This window comes from Orbicella faveolata, unplaced genomic scaffold (genome assembly GCF_042242905.1).
Source record: "Orbicella faveolata isolate gen_17 unplaced genomic scaffold, um_ofav_v1 contig_35, whole genome shotgun sequence".
NCBI classification, from domain to species: domain Eukaryota; kingdom Metazoa; phylum Cnidaria; class Anthozoa; order Scleractinia; family Merulinidae; genus Orbicella; species Orbicella faveolata.
In genome coordinates this window covers 3,438,578-3,453,694 of record NW_028301564.1, presented here as the reverse complement: position 1 = coordinate 3,453,694, position 15,117 = coordinate 3,438,578, and the positions used below count along the sequence as shown (strand labels likewise).

The window sequence follows — 15,117 nt, the reverse complement described above, 5'->3', positions numbered from 1 at the left end:
CGGACTGCCTCCCGATGACAACCCCAAAACCAAGTCCTAAAGAGGTAAGCGCTTCGATGGTCTAATGGTTAAGACGTTGAGTTGTGGCCTCAAAGACCCAGGTTCGATTCCTGGTCGGGGCATTAAAATTCTTTTTTCTTTTTTATTCCCTATAGAGACGATGAAAAAATCACGCAACAAACCATGTACATTCTCTCTTTAAAGGATCTTTATTAGTTTTTGTTACAGGCATGAATAAAAATGTTTTTTTTCACTCCTCTGATTCTGGTGGTGGTGTTTTTACAATTTGTTTGACAAATGCACGGTACGCCAACTCGTCTCTGTTGTCCCAACTGCTCTTCCACGCTTCCCATCCGTCCTCAAATCCCTCCGGCAACTTCTCCAAACACACGGGGTCTTTAAACGAGATGGACTGGTCAGCAAGCATCTTCTCAGACAGCATTTTTCTGAACCTCATCACCTCATCCGCCAGCTTCGTCACCTCTTTCTTCAGGAGGACATCCATAGCGTGAGAAACGGCGCATTTCATTATCTTTCCAAGAATACCGTCATGAACAGCATCCATCACCCTCGCGGCAAGTTCTTCTATCTTCTCCTCTTCAGAAACCTCCACCTTCGTCTTGCTCTCCTCTGAAGACATCTTCTAGTCGCCGATCTCAAAACAACAATACTCACTCCCGCAAACCCTTTTATTCCCATACGAACCTCGATTTCATGCACGTGACAACCTCGATTTCAGGGATTGGCTATCGCCTTATTTGGACATGCGCGTCACAACCTCGATTTCAGGTTGTCCCATCTGCGCATGCGCCAGTTTTCGCGAATATCGCCATCTTGGATTTTACAATTTAAGAGAATGTATGGGAAAAAAGTGGTCACGTGGTACAATCCCTGCCTCCTGATTGGTTACTGCCCCAATAAGCGTATATGACTACTCATATTGTTCTTTTGGAAAACAAAAACTCTGAGTCCAAAGTCAATCGAATGACACAGTGCCGTTTCTGGCATCACAACGATGGCAAGGCCGTGCCGACATTATTCAGTGAAGTCAGAAAAATATTTGCACTATTCAGAAAGGGACCTTTTCATTTGTTAGCAGCCTAGAAAATATGAAATGTATTTACCTTTTTGTTTAGTGGTACAGACCAAGAATGAAACTTCTTCACTCGAGCCCTGATTTCCTCGGTATCAGGCGACGACAACACTTCTACCACTCTAAAGGCAGTTTTCGTATCTTCGACGCAGGATTCTATTAAAGATTTCCGTTCCAGTGATCGAAGAATTTTCTTTGTTCGGTCTGTCTTCAAATGTAACACGGTCGTCGCATCTGTTATCCCAAAACATCCCTGAAAAGCAGCCAGTGACACGAATGCGCGTTTCTCTTGATCTGTAAGTCTTTGAAAAGATTTGTCTATCATCCTCTTCAGTCGCGTATCATCGGAAAAACTTGCATTGTCCAAAACTTCAACGAGGGGCAAAATCTTCAGTTCTTCTAAAAGTTCGTCTGGCGATGCATTTTCTTCTCTGATAATGCTACACATCAATCGTATTGCCAGAGGAACCTGTCCACATACCTTAACTATGCTACTGCAATCATCTCCAGAACAATTTGGCAATAGGGAATGCACTAAATTCACCGAGGATACTTCATCTAGTACACCAACTCTTTCATGATGGACAGGAACCTTGTGGCTCAGGTAGTCCAGACGTTCACGAGTAGTGAAGAGAAGCTTGATGTGATTGCATTCAGTGAGAATCTCCTCCGTAAATCGAAGTACCTCTTCCCTGAGTTTGGCATCTCCAGATTCCAGAACGTCGTCAGCATTATCCAGAATTAGGACGTGGCGATCCTGCAGCTGCCGTAAACAACCGATGAGCCAATCGGGGGCGGAGATTTGAGGATGAGGTACCTGTTTAGTGACGGCAAATTTACTGAACAGCTTTGACACTAATTCACCTTTACTTGCCATTCCGCGAAGAGATACTAAGTAGACTGGAATCTCCATCGCTCGCAAATGATGTGCTACGTTAATGGCCACTGACGTCTTGCCAAATCCTGGTGGACCCCAGACATCAACCAGTCGAGTGTCTCCCGCTGTTAAATGATCCAGGATAACTTGGCTCTCTTCTTGGCGACCAATAAAGTGTGGTATCTTATCAGGTATGCCGGAGTATGGAAACAGCGGACCTTAAAGCGAAACAAATGAACAGGCACTTAAATTAACAGGTATATGCAACTGAGTCGGGAACCAGAAGAACTTCAAGATAAACAACTACAATCCATCAAATATCTCTCTCGCTGGCCCGTCTGGCGACGCCGCCAAAACTGGAGAATAAGAAAAAACATTTACTTCGTTAACTTCGAACGCCAAACAACACCACAGCAATCACTCTCAGGGTGAGACACCTTGCGGGCTTAGCCGAGACAACCTTGCACAACTCGATGTGAAACTAATACATATCGACATCATTTAACTCCTTATGCACGCGGGGACTCTTATGATGCACTTTGGGCCAAAACTCTGTGGAAACATTAAGTTTTTAACTTGCCAAAAAATTAGTTTCCCTTTCACGAACACTTAATTGAGACATTCTCTCTAGTCTGTTCACAGGCTCTCTATTTTGTCTTGAGTTCGTCGAGATCGCAAGCAAAATATTAACCACGGGCAGAAGCATATCACCTAGTCTAGGTGATATGCTTCTGCCACGGGGTATATGAATGAGCCAAAACGCAAGGGCGTTTTCGCCCGCCTCAGGGTCACTTTCGCGCGCTTGAATAAAAATAACTTGCCGATGGAAAAATAAATGTCTGGGGACAGACTTCACTCTTTCTGCCGGTCTTGAAATTGAAAACACTTTTACCTTCTCGACGCAAACATTGCCTAGCATTGGTCCTACAACTTTGTATGATCAATAGCGTTAGATTTAAAATTTTGATGGCATCAAGTTTAAGTTCAATGATTCATGGCTGTATTCTAAGGCGACTAAAGAGCACTAGAGCCGGAAAGTGACCAAAAAGACCATCAAGTTTAGACTTTAGCAAAAACAGAAAGACAAAACTAAATGGTAAAATCGGAGATTCGTTGCCATGGCAAGAATGGTTCATACTACCTCTTATTTTGGCCGTAATTACACCTTTTAGTACTATACTGCTAAATTCAGTCACACGCATATGATCTTAGAGTTATTGCCATGACGAGAGAGGGTGGGTCACGTTAAGAAAGAACACAAAAATATAAGTGGAAACTGTGCCCAGACTATAACCATTTCTCCTTACCTTTTGAGCGTTCCTCTTGCATTGCAATATCTGCGTTTAGTGCCTTCATCTCTGACAGCAGACCTTCCATACTCGTCATCACGTGTGTGAACCCATCTTGAACACATTCAACGCCTGATTCGACATCTGTCAGTTTTCTCTTCAAAATTGCTAATTCGAACTCGATTTTGTCAATCTGTTTGAGCTTGACGGCAGCACCTTTTCCTCTCTTTAACTTTTCCTTCAACTTGTGTATCCTTGCGGGGGGGAAGTCTTCTCCAAACAACTTTCTAATCTCATCGATCCTGGTGGTGTCCTGACCAAGTGCAGTGAAGGCATCCTTTATCAGCTGCATGTAACCATCAAAGGTGTCGTTGTCGATTTTTTCCGTACTACTATAGCAAAAAAGCAAAATTTGCAACAACAACAAAAAAAATATTCCACGGTGTCCAGTGCTTCCGGGAAAATATTCAGGGCGGCTAACAAGCGATAATCCAGGTCTGTTAACACACCGTCTTTCAGCCAAAATGCGGTTATACACGTCTCCAGTCCCGTCTTGCATGGCGAAGGTTTGATCAGAGTGAGTGGCTTTGACCGGAGCTGAGATTGTAGAATTTGCGGTTGGACACTCCTCGTTGGACTTGTTCAGTGTTGGCGCAACTCCAATTTTATCCCCCTTTTTTTCAAGAACATTGCTCTTAACCGTTTCAGGGTCGTCGTACATTGGAGTGCCAGGTGTAGTGGCAAGACGCGCGGCGACTGGGAACTCATCAAGCACAATAGTTGCTAACTTGAAAAAGTTCAGTCGCTCAGGAGAAAATGCCATTGTGAAAACTTTGAGTGTATCCTGGCGAATATTCTTTAATCAAGGCAACATTCTGAAACACGGGAAACTGAATTAGTTCGTTTTGAGACAGTCCAGTTGAACCAAAAGTCAGACCATCTACAAAAAGAAACAGTTTTGTTCAAGAAATAATGGAATTTATTAACAGGGAACAAGGGAGAAAAAGTGACATTTTTAACACATCAAAGGAACATGTTACCCACTTACCCCCCTTCCCCCTTCCTGGGAGCCCCCATTATTACTAAACAGCCAACCACAAAAAATAATGTTTGGGGACCCAGATAGAATATGTGCCAACTTTCGAACTACATCTTTGGAAGATTTAAAAACGTTAATTTGTTTCCCAAATCGTCGCGAAAGGGTTCGTTACAAAGATATGTCAATGCTCCCGTTATATTCTTAATGCTCGGAAGTCTTTGTTTTTTCATCTTGGAATACCTCTGGTGGCAATTGGTAGCCGAGTTTCTTGGGCCAACCTCAGAAACTTTGCTGTAAAATGAACTTTGTATTGAAGCTTTGCACGCGTTTTATACTTTGTTGCACTCCAGGAATATCGTTCTTTAGTTTTTCAGTCGCTGCGTTAGTAGTTACATAAGGATGGAATTAAGCCTTGTTTCAGACTTCTTGAAATTTAATTAGAACTTCCCTTGATTAAGGTATCAGTATACCCCAAATGACCACCATTCGTTGGCGCCGCTTTACGGTCGGACGTTTGAGGCAAACCCCAGTAAAGTGTATATTTTCTGAAAGCTTAAGAATTGTAGATTACGAAGGTATATCAATTGAAATAAACACAATTAAGGTTTTTCGAATATAGCGCCCTATTTCCCAAAGTACAGAGGTTCACTAATCAAGTTCGTTTCCGATTGGATTTGAGCGGGAGGACGCCATCAACATAGCTATGTCTTCTTGACACCTTTCTCTCAAAAAGGGTGTCGGGATATTTTGATTACTTGTCTGGTTTGTTTTTGGCACGCAGTTAAACTTTGCGAGTTGATAAAACAGTCATAACTTTTGAAGGAAGCAAAAAATATAAATTCCCCGACAGAGGTTTTCTGCGTGATTATCGGGCAACGTTCTCTCCAAATTTTAGCGAAAAACGTTAAAAACTCACCGGAACGAACTCGAAATGTGTGCTTCACTTGCTGAAAATTTCGTCTCGAGATACGAAGGAAAATACACATTGGGCATTCTTTCGGTGTAACGAGAATTACACAAAACGTGTGAAACTTAATGACGCATTGATCGATAAAGCGAAGGCTCAAATGTAAGATTTGAGACTGAAATCTTACAATGGAGTCTCAAATGTTGCCTCCGGTGGGAAATATCCTTTGCAAAATCTGAATTCCACCGCTCGTGCGCCCAGGATAGCAAGAAAATAATTTACACTTCTGTTTTTCCCTTCGATCTTTAAAACGCCTTACCTTAGAGATGCTGTAGACAACGAAAGAGCGCACTCGTAAACAACGTGAGGGAAACGGCCACGAGATCCCGGGGGGGGGGGGGGGGACTCCGATATGAAATGGACGGGGATGCTCGTCGTCTCGCTTAGGGGTGTAAATTTCGGATTTTGGTCTCGCTTAGGGTGTTCTGGGCAAAATTTTATTATTTTTAGCCGTCAAGGTCTCGTTTAGGGTTGCACGCGAAGAAATAACAAAAAAGAAAGAATTTTGATTCTTTATATTTACTCGGTTCAGATTGGTCTCTTTTAGGGGTTAAATTCAAAATTTCCGACGAGCATCCCCGTCCATTTTATATGGGAGTCCCCCCCCCCCGGGCACGAGATACCGACTGAACTGAGATGTTACTGTTGCCGCTTCGAACGGCGAAAGCGCCAATGAAGTAATGTTTAGAGAATGTCAAACGTCTTCCTCGTCCAGTGCAAGCAACTTGTCCTGCTCGAAGCAGGAACCTTTGTCGCCAGCAGCTAACGCATTAGCCCAAGATCGCAATAAGATCTATCTGACAAAGCGAAAGAGAATTTTTTTGAAAAATGATAAAAAAAATTGGGGTATACTGATGTATAATTGATTAGGCTCAGGTAAATCATTAATAAGTGAGTTCCTCGATGCCAATAAGCGTCACTCCAGTACATAATACGGGAGAGAGGAAAAACAGGTTTGCCTAGACTTGTTTGCCGAATCAACGCATCATATTCTTTCGCAATTCGTTCGCTTCAAAACGTTTTCCTTATGATCGCCATGTTGTCGATGTTGACATTTTCCTGTTTGTTTCGATGGCTTTCAATAATGTTGACGCTCTGAACGCCTGTACATTGGTCCGCGAGAGTGATGATCGAAATAACACCATTCACCGTGACCATTACGATGAATTATTAGCGTGAAATTTATAACCTTTACTTTCTAAATGTATTTATTTCCAACTTTTTCCTGCATTGCTGAGCGGTAGCCATCAAACAAACAAACAAAATGAGTGCCCTAATGGTCTGGTCCACTCACGCGACACCGGATCGAGCGGTCCGTTTTCGAGCCCTGGCCCTGGGACATTAAGTTGTGTTCTTGGGCAAGGCACTTTATTCTCACAGTGTCTCTCCATCCAGGCGTATAGATGGGTACCCCCAAATACTTTGGGGGAACCCTGCGATGGACTAACATCCCATTCAAGGGGTGGGGGGGGGGGGGGGGGGGAACGGGTAGAAATACTCCTGGCCGCTTCCAATTCATGCTACAGAAACCGGGGATAAGCGTCGCCTGATGGGCCATTTGGCAGACGGAAATTCAAAAGATTGATAAAGATAATCGTGGCAGTCCCGTAAAATGTAGAATGACCTGAACTGCAACAAAATCTTTACATTATCTTCGTCAAATTTCATTATGAATAAAACCAACTTCCTTGCTTACGAATAGTTAATTGGTGTCTTGACTATGTTTTGGAAACTTCCGAGAAGGGTTGAAGGGAACTCCCCCGCAAGTGAACGTGGAAATGAAAGAGAAACTCAGCATATTTTGCATGAAAATTGCCGTAAGAAATCTGTGGGCTGCAGCTCTAAATGCGAGCAGCAAGTCCTGTAAAGTATAAATGTCCTGAATTGCATCAAAGCCTTTATTTTAGTAAAATTTCACTATGAATAAAACCGATTTTCTTGTCCATGAGTAGTTTATTACAGTAAAAGTCCGCGTGTGAGAACCTAGTGGTTTAACAACCTGCTGGCGGAAATTTGCCATTTTAATGCCAAAAATATAAGAACCTGTTTAGCCAAGCAGGATCAAGCAGGTTCTTGTATGTAGGCTACAGTTAAATTACCAATATTACAAGGAGTGTGATTTTGAAATTGCAAATTGATATTAGAAAAAATATATAATATAGCCATGAATAAAGACTGCATATTCAAGGACCAAACCCTAGTTTATCTATTTTTCTGGTAATCAACAACTATATCTCCTTGAAAGTTCATAGAAATTAACCTTAATTAAGAACCTACTCAGCCTAAATTGCCAAAAACTACCCTGTAGCTTCTTACATGCGGGCTTTCACAGTAGTGTCGTTATTTTGTTTTGGAAACTTCACGAATTTCCGAGAAGGATCGAAGGGAATTCACCGAAAGTGCACGAAAGCGGAAGAGAACAATCACAATATTTTGTATGAAAATTGTCGTGAGAAATCTGCTCTGCTTGTGAGCGACAAGTCTTCCAAGGCACAGATGACAGTACTGCAACAAAATCTTTACATTATTTGAGTAAAATTTCACTATGAATATAAAAACTGATTTCCTTTCACCCTCATAGTGTATTGGTGCCTTAATTATGTTTTGGCCACTTCACGAGTTTCCGAGAAGGGTCGAAGAGAATTCCCCGAAAGTTAAAGTGAAAGCGGAAGAGGAAGTCAGAATATTTTCCATGAAAATTCCCATTAGAAATTAAATCTGTGGATACCAGCTCTAAAGGAATGCAAACCCTGTAAATAAAGTCGCATTACCTTGCCCGGTTGCTAAGAAAATCCTACCATGTGGACTCAGTACAATTTTAATTTTACGTATTGAGACATTATGCACTAATTCCGGGAAAAAGTGCAATGCAAGGCACACGCAAATATTCCATTGCTCCTAGCAGCAAACGTCGTTTAGCTTACGATCGTGAATGATGGCTGAGCTCTTTTACGAGAAACATTTTACGAGGCATCAATAATTATAATATAACACAAGGCAAACAAGTCAAAACTATAGCAACAGGTTCATTTTCTGGACATAGCTTATTACGTCGCTCGTGTTCATTCAGCACGGCACATTGATCACCATCAGAGTTATTTGTAAATGAATATCAAAGTATCAATTGTGAAGCAAAATTCAAAGCAAAGGATATCAAAAAGATGGCATAAATTGTGTCTTGCTTACCTGTACACTTTTAAGGCTGGTTTTCACTAGAGCATAAGCACAAGCACAAGCATAAGCATAAGCACAAGTGAAAACAGCCACGACATAAACATAAGCATAAGCAGAAACATAAGAAGAACGAACACACTCATTCGTCTTGTGCAGTTTTCACTAGTAACGCGCTCGACATAAGCATATGCTTATGTTTATGTCGTGGCTGTTTTCACTTGTGCCTATGCTTATGCTTGTGCTTGTGCTTATGTTCTAGTGAAAACTAGCCTTTAGAGTTACGATCTGTGTCGATGCTCGCTGTGTTATGATCATGTAATCATCGCGTGATGTTGCCTCGTGGGCAGAACTAACTCCCATCTCCCGCGTGTCTGTCTCAGCCGGCAAGGGCCTTGACGCTAGGAAACTGTGGCTCTAACGACACTGACTTAATTGGCTGGATTTTCACTTATTCGCCGCTCGTTTCTTCCCCCAAAATATGCACTGGTTGATCTTTAGCTAGCTAAAACTGATCGATTACTGACACCTACAGACCTTTTAAACAGATTTTAACGAAGGGAATTTAAATTACAGTCGAACCCACCTCTCGTAAGAGACCAACCTCTTCTTTTAAAACTACCAAAAGTTTTCTAGTCGTTAAATCACTTTATTATATGGCTGTGTCTCACAAGGACTGGGAACTACCGAATTCACGAATTTGATTGGCTGAAATCGATATTGACCGCGGTCTAGATTTTCCCATCTAGACTGGCATCTGTAGACCGGTTTCATTTTGCATTGAAAAAGTAGCAAACTAAAATACAAAAATGTTCACCACTTTCTTTTATTTTTTCTTCTCAATCATTTATGGAAGTGCCAAAAAGCCTGATGACAAAAAAAAAAAAGAGGTAACGAGGACGAGCAAATTTTGGCAGGTTTAAGTTAAGCTCATCGCCGTTCGCAAGCAAAATGTCAGCAAACCAGTTACATTAAATGAATTAAAGTTTTCTTCTTTGCCATATAATAAACATCTTATTAACCGAGCTAAGTCGGTCTGTATGGGAGAATCTTGACCTCGGTCGTTTGTACAGACCTCACTGCGTACGGTCTGTACTCACGACCTCGGTCAAGATTCTCCCATACAGACCTCCTGCTCGGTTAATAAGAGCTAAATATTTGGAACCTCTTGTAAGTGACCACCTCTCGTAAGCGACTGCGACCAATTTTACAGATAAAAGTTTGAAATTTTCTTTTGTTTCTAGCCTTCCGCAAGCGACCACTTGACAGATAATAGGGCAGAAATTGGATAATAAAATGTTGTAACATTATCGCATTCCTGGGGAGTGCAAGAAACGGAAATTTCTCAATGGGAAGTATCGGATTTTTTTCTCAAAATTGACTCTCACAAGAATAAAACGTTAAAACATGGGGTAGGTCTCTGCAGTTACCATATGCTAATAAGGAAAAATTTTGATCCAGTATGGTCGAAGCTCTTGTAAGCGACCAAGGCTTGATGTTTTGGGTGGTTGCTTACGGGAAGTTCCACTGTAGATGTTTAAGTCTGACCGAATGTTTCGGTATAAGTCAGTTTTAACTTCTTGAAGGTCTGTAGGTTCTGTTACCAAACCGGAAGGAAACGAGCGTCGAATTCGTGAAAATCTTGATCCAACAATCAAGGCAATCATTGGTCTACAACCTTTTCCTCGTGCTAAGCCCCCGCCAGCTGGGAGGGCTAATGGCGGTTCTGCGAACGAGAACAGTGCAGATATTGAACTCCAGTCCCCTCACTTCCCACGAGTCCTGTCACAGACCTCACATTCCAGAGAAGGTGTGGTTTAACGTTTACGGCTGGTGGGGGCTCGATATATTTTCCGTTGTTTTGAGAAAAATGTATAATTTAATTTCTAATTTCTTTCGAGCCCTCCCCTCGCTCCTACGTCGGGTTAATTGCCCAAGTGATAGGTTACAAGTGGAGGGAAAGTAGAACTCCTATTGGGAAGCTAGGAAAATTGCCGGAAGTCATCTCTTCCTTGCTCTCCGAAAAAAAATAACATTCGATTGGTTGAAAGTACTCGGGGAAAATGTCTCACTTTCAACGAACAGTCTTTTAGTGAAAAGAACTGTGTGTCGTGTAACACAACCAAAACATCGGCATTCTCCCATGAAAAGACAATCACATTTGCAATGAGATCTACCGACCTTGAGGACCGAGTAATTAAGTGCATCGTGTTTTTTCTTTATCTGAGAGATGTAGGAAAACTGAGTACGAGTCTTCAGTTGCAGGTGTTAATGACTGACGTGACAAACAAAACTCGAGCCGTGAGTAAGGAGACGTTGTATTATGATGGTGGTGGAATCTATAGGAATAATGACTTCCCTGGCTTGAACTATCGTAAATTATGTTTATTTTTATTCGGAGCACTTGTCTCCAAGAATATGTAGTGATACTGATGGGAAAAATTGCATGTTGATTATCCTTGGATAATAAAAGCTTAAGAAGTTTTGAAGCGTTCCTCATTTTCAATTTAAGCTTCGAGCAAACAAGACTCGCAAAGAAGTTGATTTATCTCAAAGAAGCGAGAGTACTACTGCGCCAACGTATCACGCGTGTCGCGCGAATGGTATAACAAAGGCGGGAAAACGCGCTCAAGTCTCGTTTTTTTTTTTTTTTTTTCGCTGATTGGTTAGAAAAACAGCACGTTTGTTTTCGTTGGTCTAAACAGTTTTTCAACCAATCAGGGGCAAAACCAACGTTTACATAAAAAACGTCGAGTTTAGCTTGGTTCATCGTGTAATTTGTATTTTTGATGCAATTTGCTTGGTCACAAGCACGCTATTTAAAATTACTTAATTTTTAATTGTTGCTGTTCTGTCACTGCGCACAGGAAGGAAATAGGAGACGTCCAGTTTTGTAACGTACCGAAAAGGTGCAACAAGCTAACCAAAAACTTGTCTTCGCTTAACTTGGCTGGATTGGTAGAGTAGTCCTTAGTTCTCCGCAGCCATTATTCGGCCGTCACGCAATCCTTTCGAGCGTGACGATCCAAATAACGAACGCGACTAAGACAGGTGGTAGAGCGGTCACATTGATACACTAGCAGCTGAATAGAGTTAAAAAATATTTATTTCCACACCGCTTGATGAAATAACATCATAGCGGGTTATAGAAAATGCTACGCTGTTATGCTAACTATCTCAGAGGTTCTAAGACTTCGAAAAGTTCCAAAAATCTAGAAACTTTTTTTAACTCACGTAAGTTTTTAAGGCCGTAAGAAAATAGAAGTATCAGCTTTGGTCACAGCTGAGGATCTTATCACCATCAACTGATATTGAACCTAGAAAATCACAAGACTGATCAAACAGTATGGATGTTTTCAAATCTTGATACTACAGTTTCCATACCGTTAAATCAACCCCTTGCATTTTTTTTTCCTTAGTTAACTTATTAACGGTACAACAAACACACAAAAGTTGTTTTCATTCTAATAAAAATAGCCTTTATAAAAAGTCAGAAAATTTAAGCTGTGATTTCCCTTGACAATGGTATAACATCAAGGTATTTCACTCACTCTCTTACGTTACGTGTAACACAAGTACTTTGCTGCCTTTGAGTTTCACTAAGGATTGCGTTTCGTTAATTTTGCTCGTCGCGAACATTTCACACCAGAGAATGGAAAGATGGATAAATGTCAGATTGTTATTGATTGTCTTAACCATAACTAGTGTAGTCAAGTAAATTCACTTTCACAACTAGTATCCACAACTAGTGGGGGCCACCGACTTCATTAAGGACGTTCGCGCAAAAATTTTCCAACATTGATTTTTTTCTGAGACTTTTACCACCGTGACTGTAAGATGATGAGTTAGTCATGTCAGAAATGTAAAAAAAAAAAAAAAAAAAAAAATCGGGGGCCACCGACTTCGTTTCCGAAAGAACATGCCCAGAAGAACACCCTAATATCTGACAAAATCGGGCTTCGTTAGCGGATAAGGCCACAGTGTCTGTAAGCCCAAAAATATTGCAATTGGACCTTTGAAGTGAAATGTTCTCTGCCAAATATTGTTTAACTGGACCTACCAAGTGAATTTAGTCCACTGGTGAGGTTCCTTAAAGAACAAGTTCGCATTTAGCGACCATAGTTTCACGCGCCTTGCAGCCGCAAGATGGAAGGATTCGATGACTCGTGGACAGAAATCTTGAAATTTTTTTTAACTTCCCACATTGATGTTTGTTCATTTTTGGACAATGTGGAAATAATTCAAATAAAATATGTTTCTGGAAAGAAAAGTAGGGGTCTCCGAACGTCCAAGATCGTTAAATCCAGGCAAAGCTATAGCAATGGCCATCTGCCCTATCATTGTTGTCATTGTTCATTTTATGACTTAGCACGCGCTCTCATGCGTGATGTGGCGTGTGAATTTGCGTGCGCAGAATCAATTAGCGCGAACGTCCTTAGGCGAAGTGTGAATTTGGCGTTAGTAGAACATATACGGCGGATGCGAAGAGCTAAGCTAAACGGAATAGCTTTTTAGTATGTTGAAGATGGCATGATGAAACCCACAGACAAACCCCAACATCTTTGAGCTCCATACTAACTCTTCCTTCTTTTACAGTTAATTAACTGTGGTCTAGTCGATATGACCATTGTGTTTAAATAATTCACCCTGTGACCGAGCAGTTTGAATAAAACAAAGGCAAAGTGAAATGAAGTTAACAAATGTCATTACTCGAAATTTTCACTTCCATGGGACTCATGATCACGCGATATTCCACCATGACACCAGTAGTAGTATGTTCATAATCTGACTCGGGAAGCCCTCGCAAAATTGCACAGAAGTCTCGGCAAGAGTTTTGGACGACTAGCCTCGCATGCAACAGCCCTCAGGGTTGATTGTGAATTTGCGTCAATAAAAAATAAATATCTTCAGCCAGCTACAAAATTAAAATGCCACCTTGAAATGAAGTCGCAGCTCGATGTTGCGTAGGAAGTAAAATTATCGTATAAAAAGCTTCCTTCATGCAGACCTGTCCAGAGTTGATGCTATTTGTTCAAAAACAACTAAAAGTAGTTAAAATAAAAACAAAATCTAAACATACATTATTCATACAGCATCAGTCCACTGAAGTATTAAAATCGCTTGATCAATTTCACCAGTGATTACAAACTTGGTTTAACTCAATAAATTGGACTGTAACCAGTTTCTAAATAACTTAGAAACTAGAAATACAAACTCCAAAAGATGCTCCAAATTTAGTTATTTGGTGCTTTGTGTTGGTCAGTTCTTGTTTAAATACTTTCTAGAAACTTCTAGAAACTTCTAGAATTTCTGAGGTGAAAGGGACTTCCCTGAAACACAAATAGAAAGTGAAAGTTGCATCTCATCAAGTAAGCCATGGAGTGTTGATAAGAAAATCCTGCAATACTACATGCAGCTCTAAGTATTAAATGTTGTTGTAAATTTTACTTTTTATGAACGTTTCCTTAGAAAACGTCAGAAGTAAACGTACATATCATAAAAGCCCCCAAAGTTAATCGGGAAGTTACTACCGTAAACCGCGATCGATTTAGGAATAAACTGTTACTACAACAGCTTCAAAATTAACTAGCGGTCATTATCCCAGTAGAGTGCAACGATATAGAACCTACAATCAACACTGTGCAAATGATGTGAAAATGAAATAACTGCATAGCATGGATAGATAGTTTGCTGACCAACAAGCCCAGACTTGCAGCGGCCGGAAGAGTTTTAGCAGCGTCATTAATAATTCCATTTCTTTTGCTGAAGATCGAAGTAGAATTTAGAAAACAGGGACGATTTGACACTCTCTGTGTTTCACTTACCAATGTGAACCCCCGTGTGTAGTTTTGACCGTTCTTGTGTTTTCTATTTAGCTTGGTGCGATCATCTTGTCTCAAGTCGCCTTCGAAGCTGTCTTCGGCATCGTCGGCTGCGTGGAATGTGTTGGAATAGCCACTCCTTAATTCCTTCCCATTCTTCACCCCGCGACAGGGCTAAGCGACGCACTGGAACGACAACCTGTCTCACATAATTTCAGATAGACTGAAAACGCATTTTCATTTTCGCCCTCAGAACTCCCTCAGCGAAATATTCTGGTTCCAGAGGTTTTCTCTTTTCTATTTCTCAGCGGTGATGGGTTTTTTTCTTCAGTAACTAGAGGCAGAATGAGAAAATAATACCTCTGCCAGGTTAAGGAGACATTTGCTTCATTTTTCAGATTTTCTCGGTGGCTCAAAATAAAAGACACTTCTGTATCAGTTTGGCTGCACAAGACTGTTCAGCCTGTTCCGTGGTGCAAGTTTCTCGTAAATTCTGTTTTGGTAAAGCGACTCCGTCGCGGAAGCCTGGATCATTAGTCTTTACGGAAACTAACCAGTGAAGCAAGGAATAAATCATTAGTAGCTGGATGAATGAATGAATGGCCAGGCGAATGAAGGAACGAAGAAAGGAAGGAAGGAGGGAATTAAGGAAGGAAAGAATAAATGAAGAAATAAATGATCAATTTCCTTTTTTGGCTTTATTTTTTTATTGTACGTACTACCTAGTAGTTCATGTTCAGTTAAGAAAAGACTGATTTTTCTAAAGGAGCTCAGTCACGGTTTGCGCATATTGAAAACTTCAGCCTCAAGTTTTCAATTGATCGTTTGTAATCCGTGTTAATCTTCTCCATCCTTAGCC

At 41.0% G+C, this 15,117-nt stretch overlaps 2 protein-coding genes and 1 non-coding gene across 7 annotated transcripts in view; 1 reads left to right on the top strand and 2 right to left on the bottom strand.

Moving 5' to 3' along the window:
- Positions 1–14,406, bottom strand: part of LOC110048693 (uncharacterized) — a 44,332-nt gene extending 29,926 nt beyond the window's left edge. For 2 of the 5 annotated variants that reach the window (XM_089274117.1, XM_089274121.1), the window contains exons 1-3: positions 14,262–14,406; positions 3,278–4,134; positions 1,125–2,188 (exon numbers count right to left, since the gene is read on the bottom strand). In XM_089274117.1, coding sequence (XP_089130243.1) covers positions 1,125–2,188; positions 3,278–4,082 — 1,869 coding nt within the window. In that variant the 5' untranslated portion in view covers positions 4,083–4,134; positions 14,262–14,406. Of the gene's footprint in view, positions 1–1,124; positions 2,189–3,277; positions 5,468–5,524; positions 5,590–8,451; positions 8,597–14,261 lie in introns of those variants that run through there. The other 3 variants (XM_089274120.1, XM_089274119.1, XM_089274118.1) reach the window with 3 other exon arrangements.
- Positions 51–122, top strand: Trnah-gug (transfer RNA histidin (anticodon GUG)). Its single transcript has one exon. It is a non-coding gene; the product is annotated as a tRNA-His (tRNA).
- Positions 187–1,098, bottom strand: LOC149102671 (uncharacterized). The gene has a single exon (XM_089274127.1). It carries the CDS (start codon positions 638–640, stop codon positions 251–253), a length of 390 nt encoding a protein of 129 aa, XP_089130253.1. The 5' UTR covers positions 641–1,098; the 3' UTR covers positions 187–250.
- Positions 14,407–15,117: the final 711 nt, after the last annotated feature.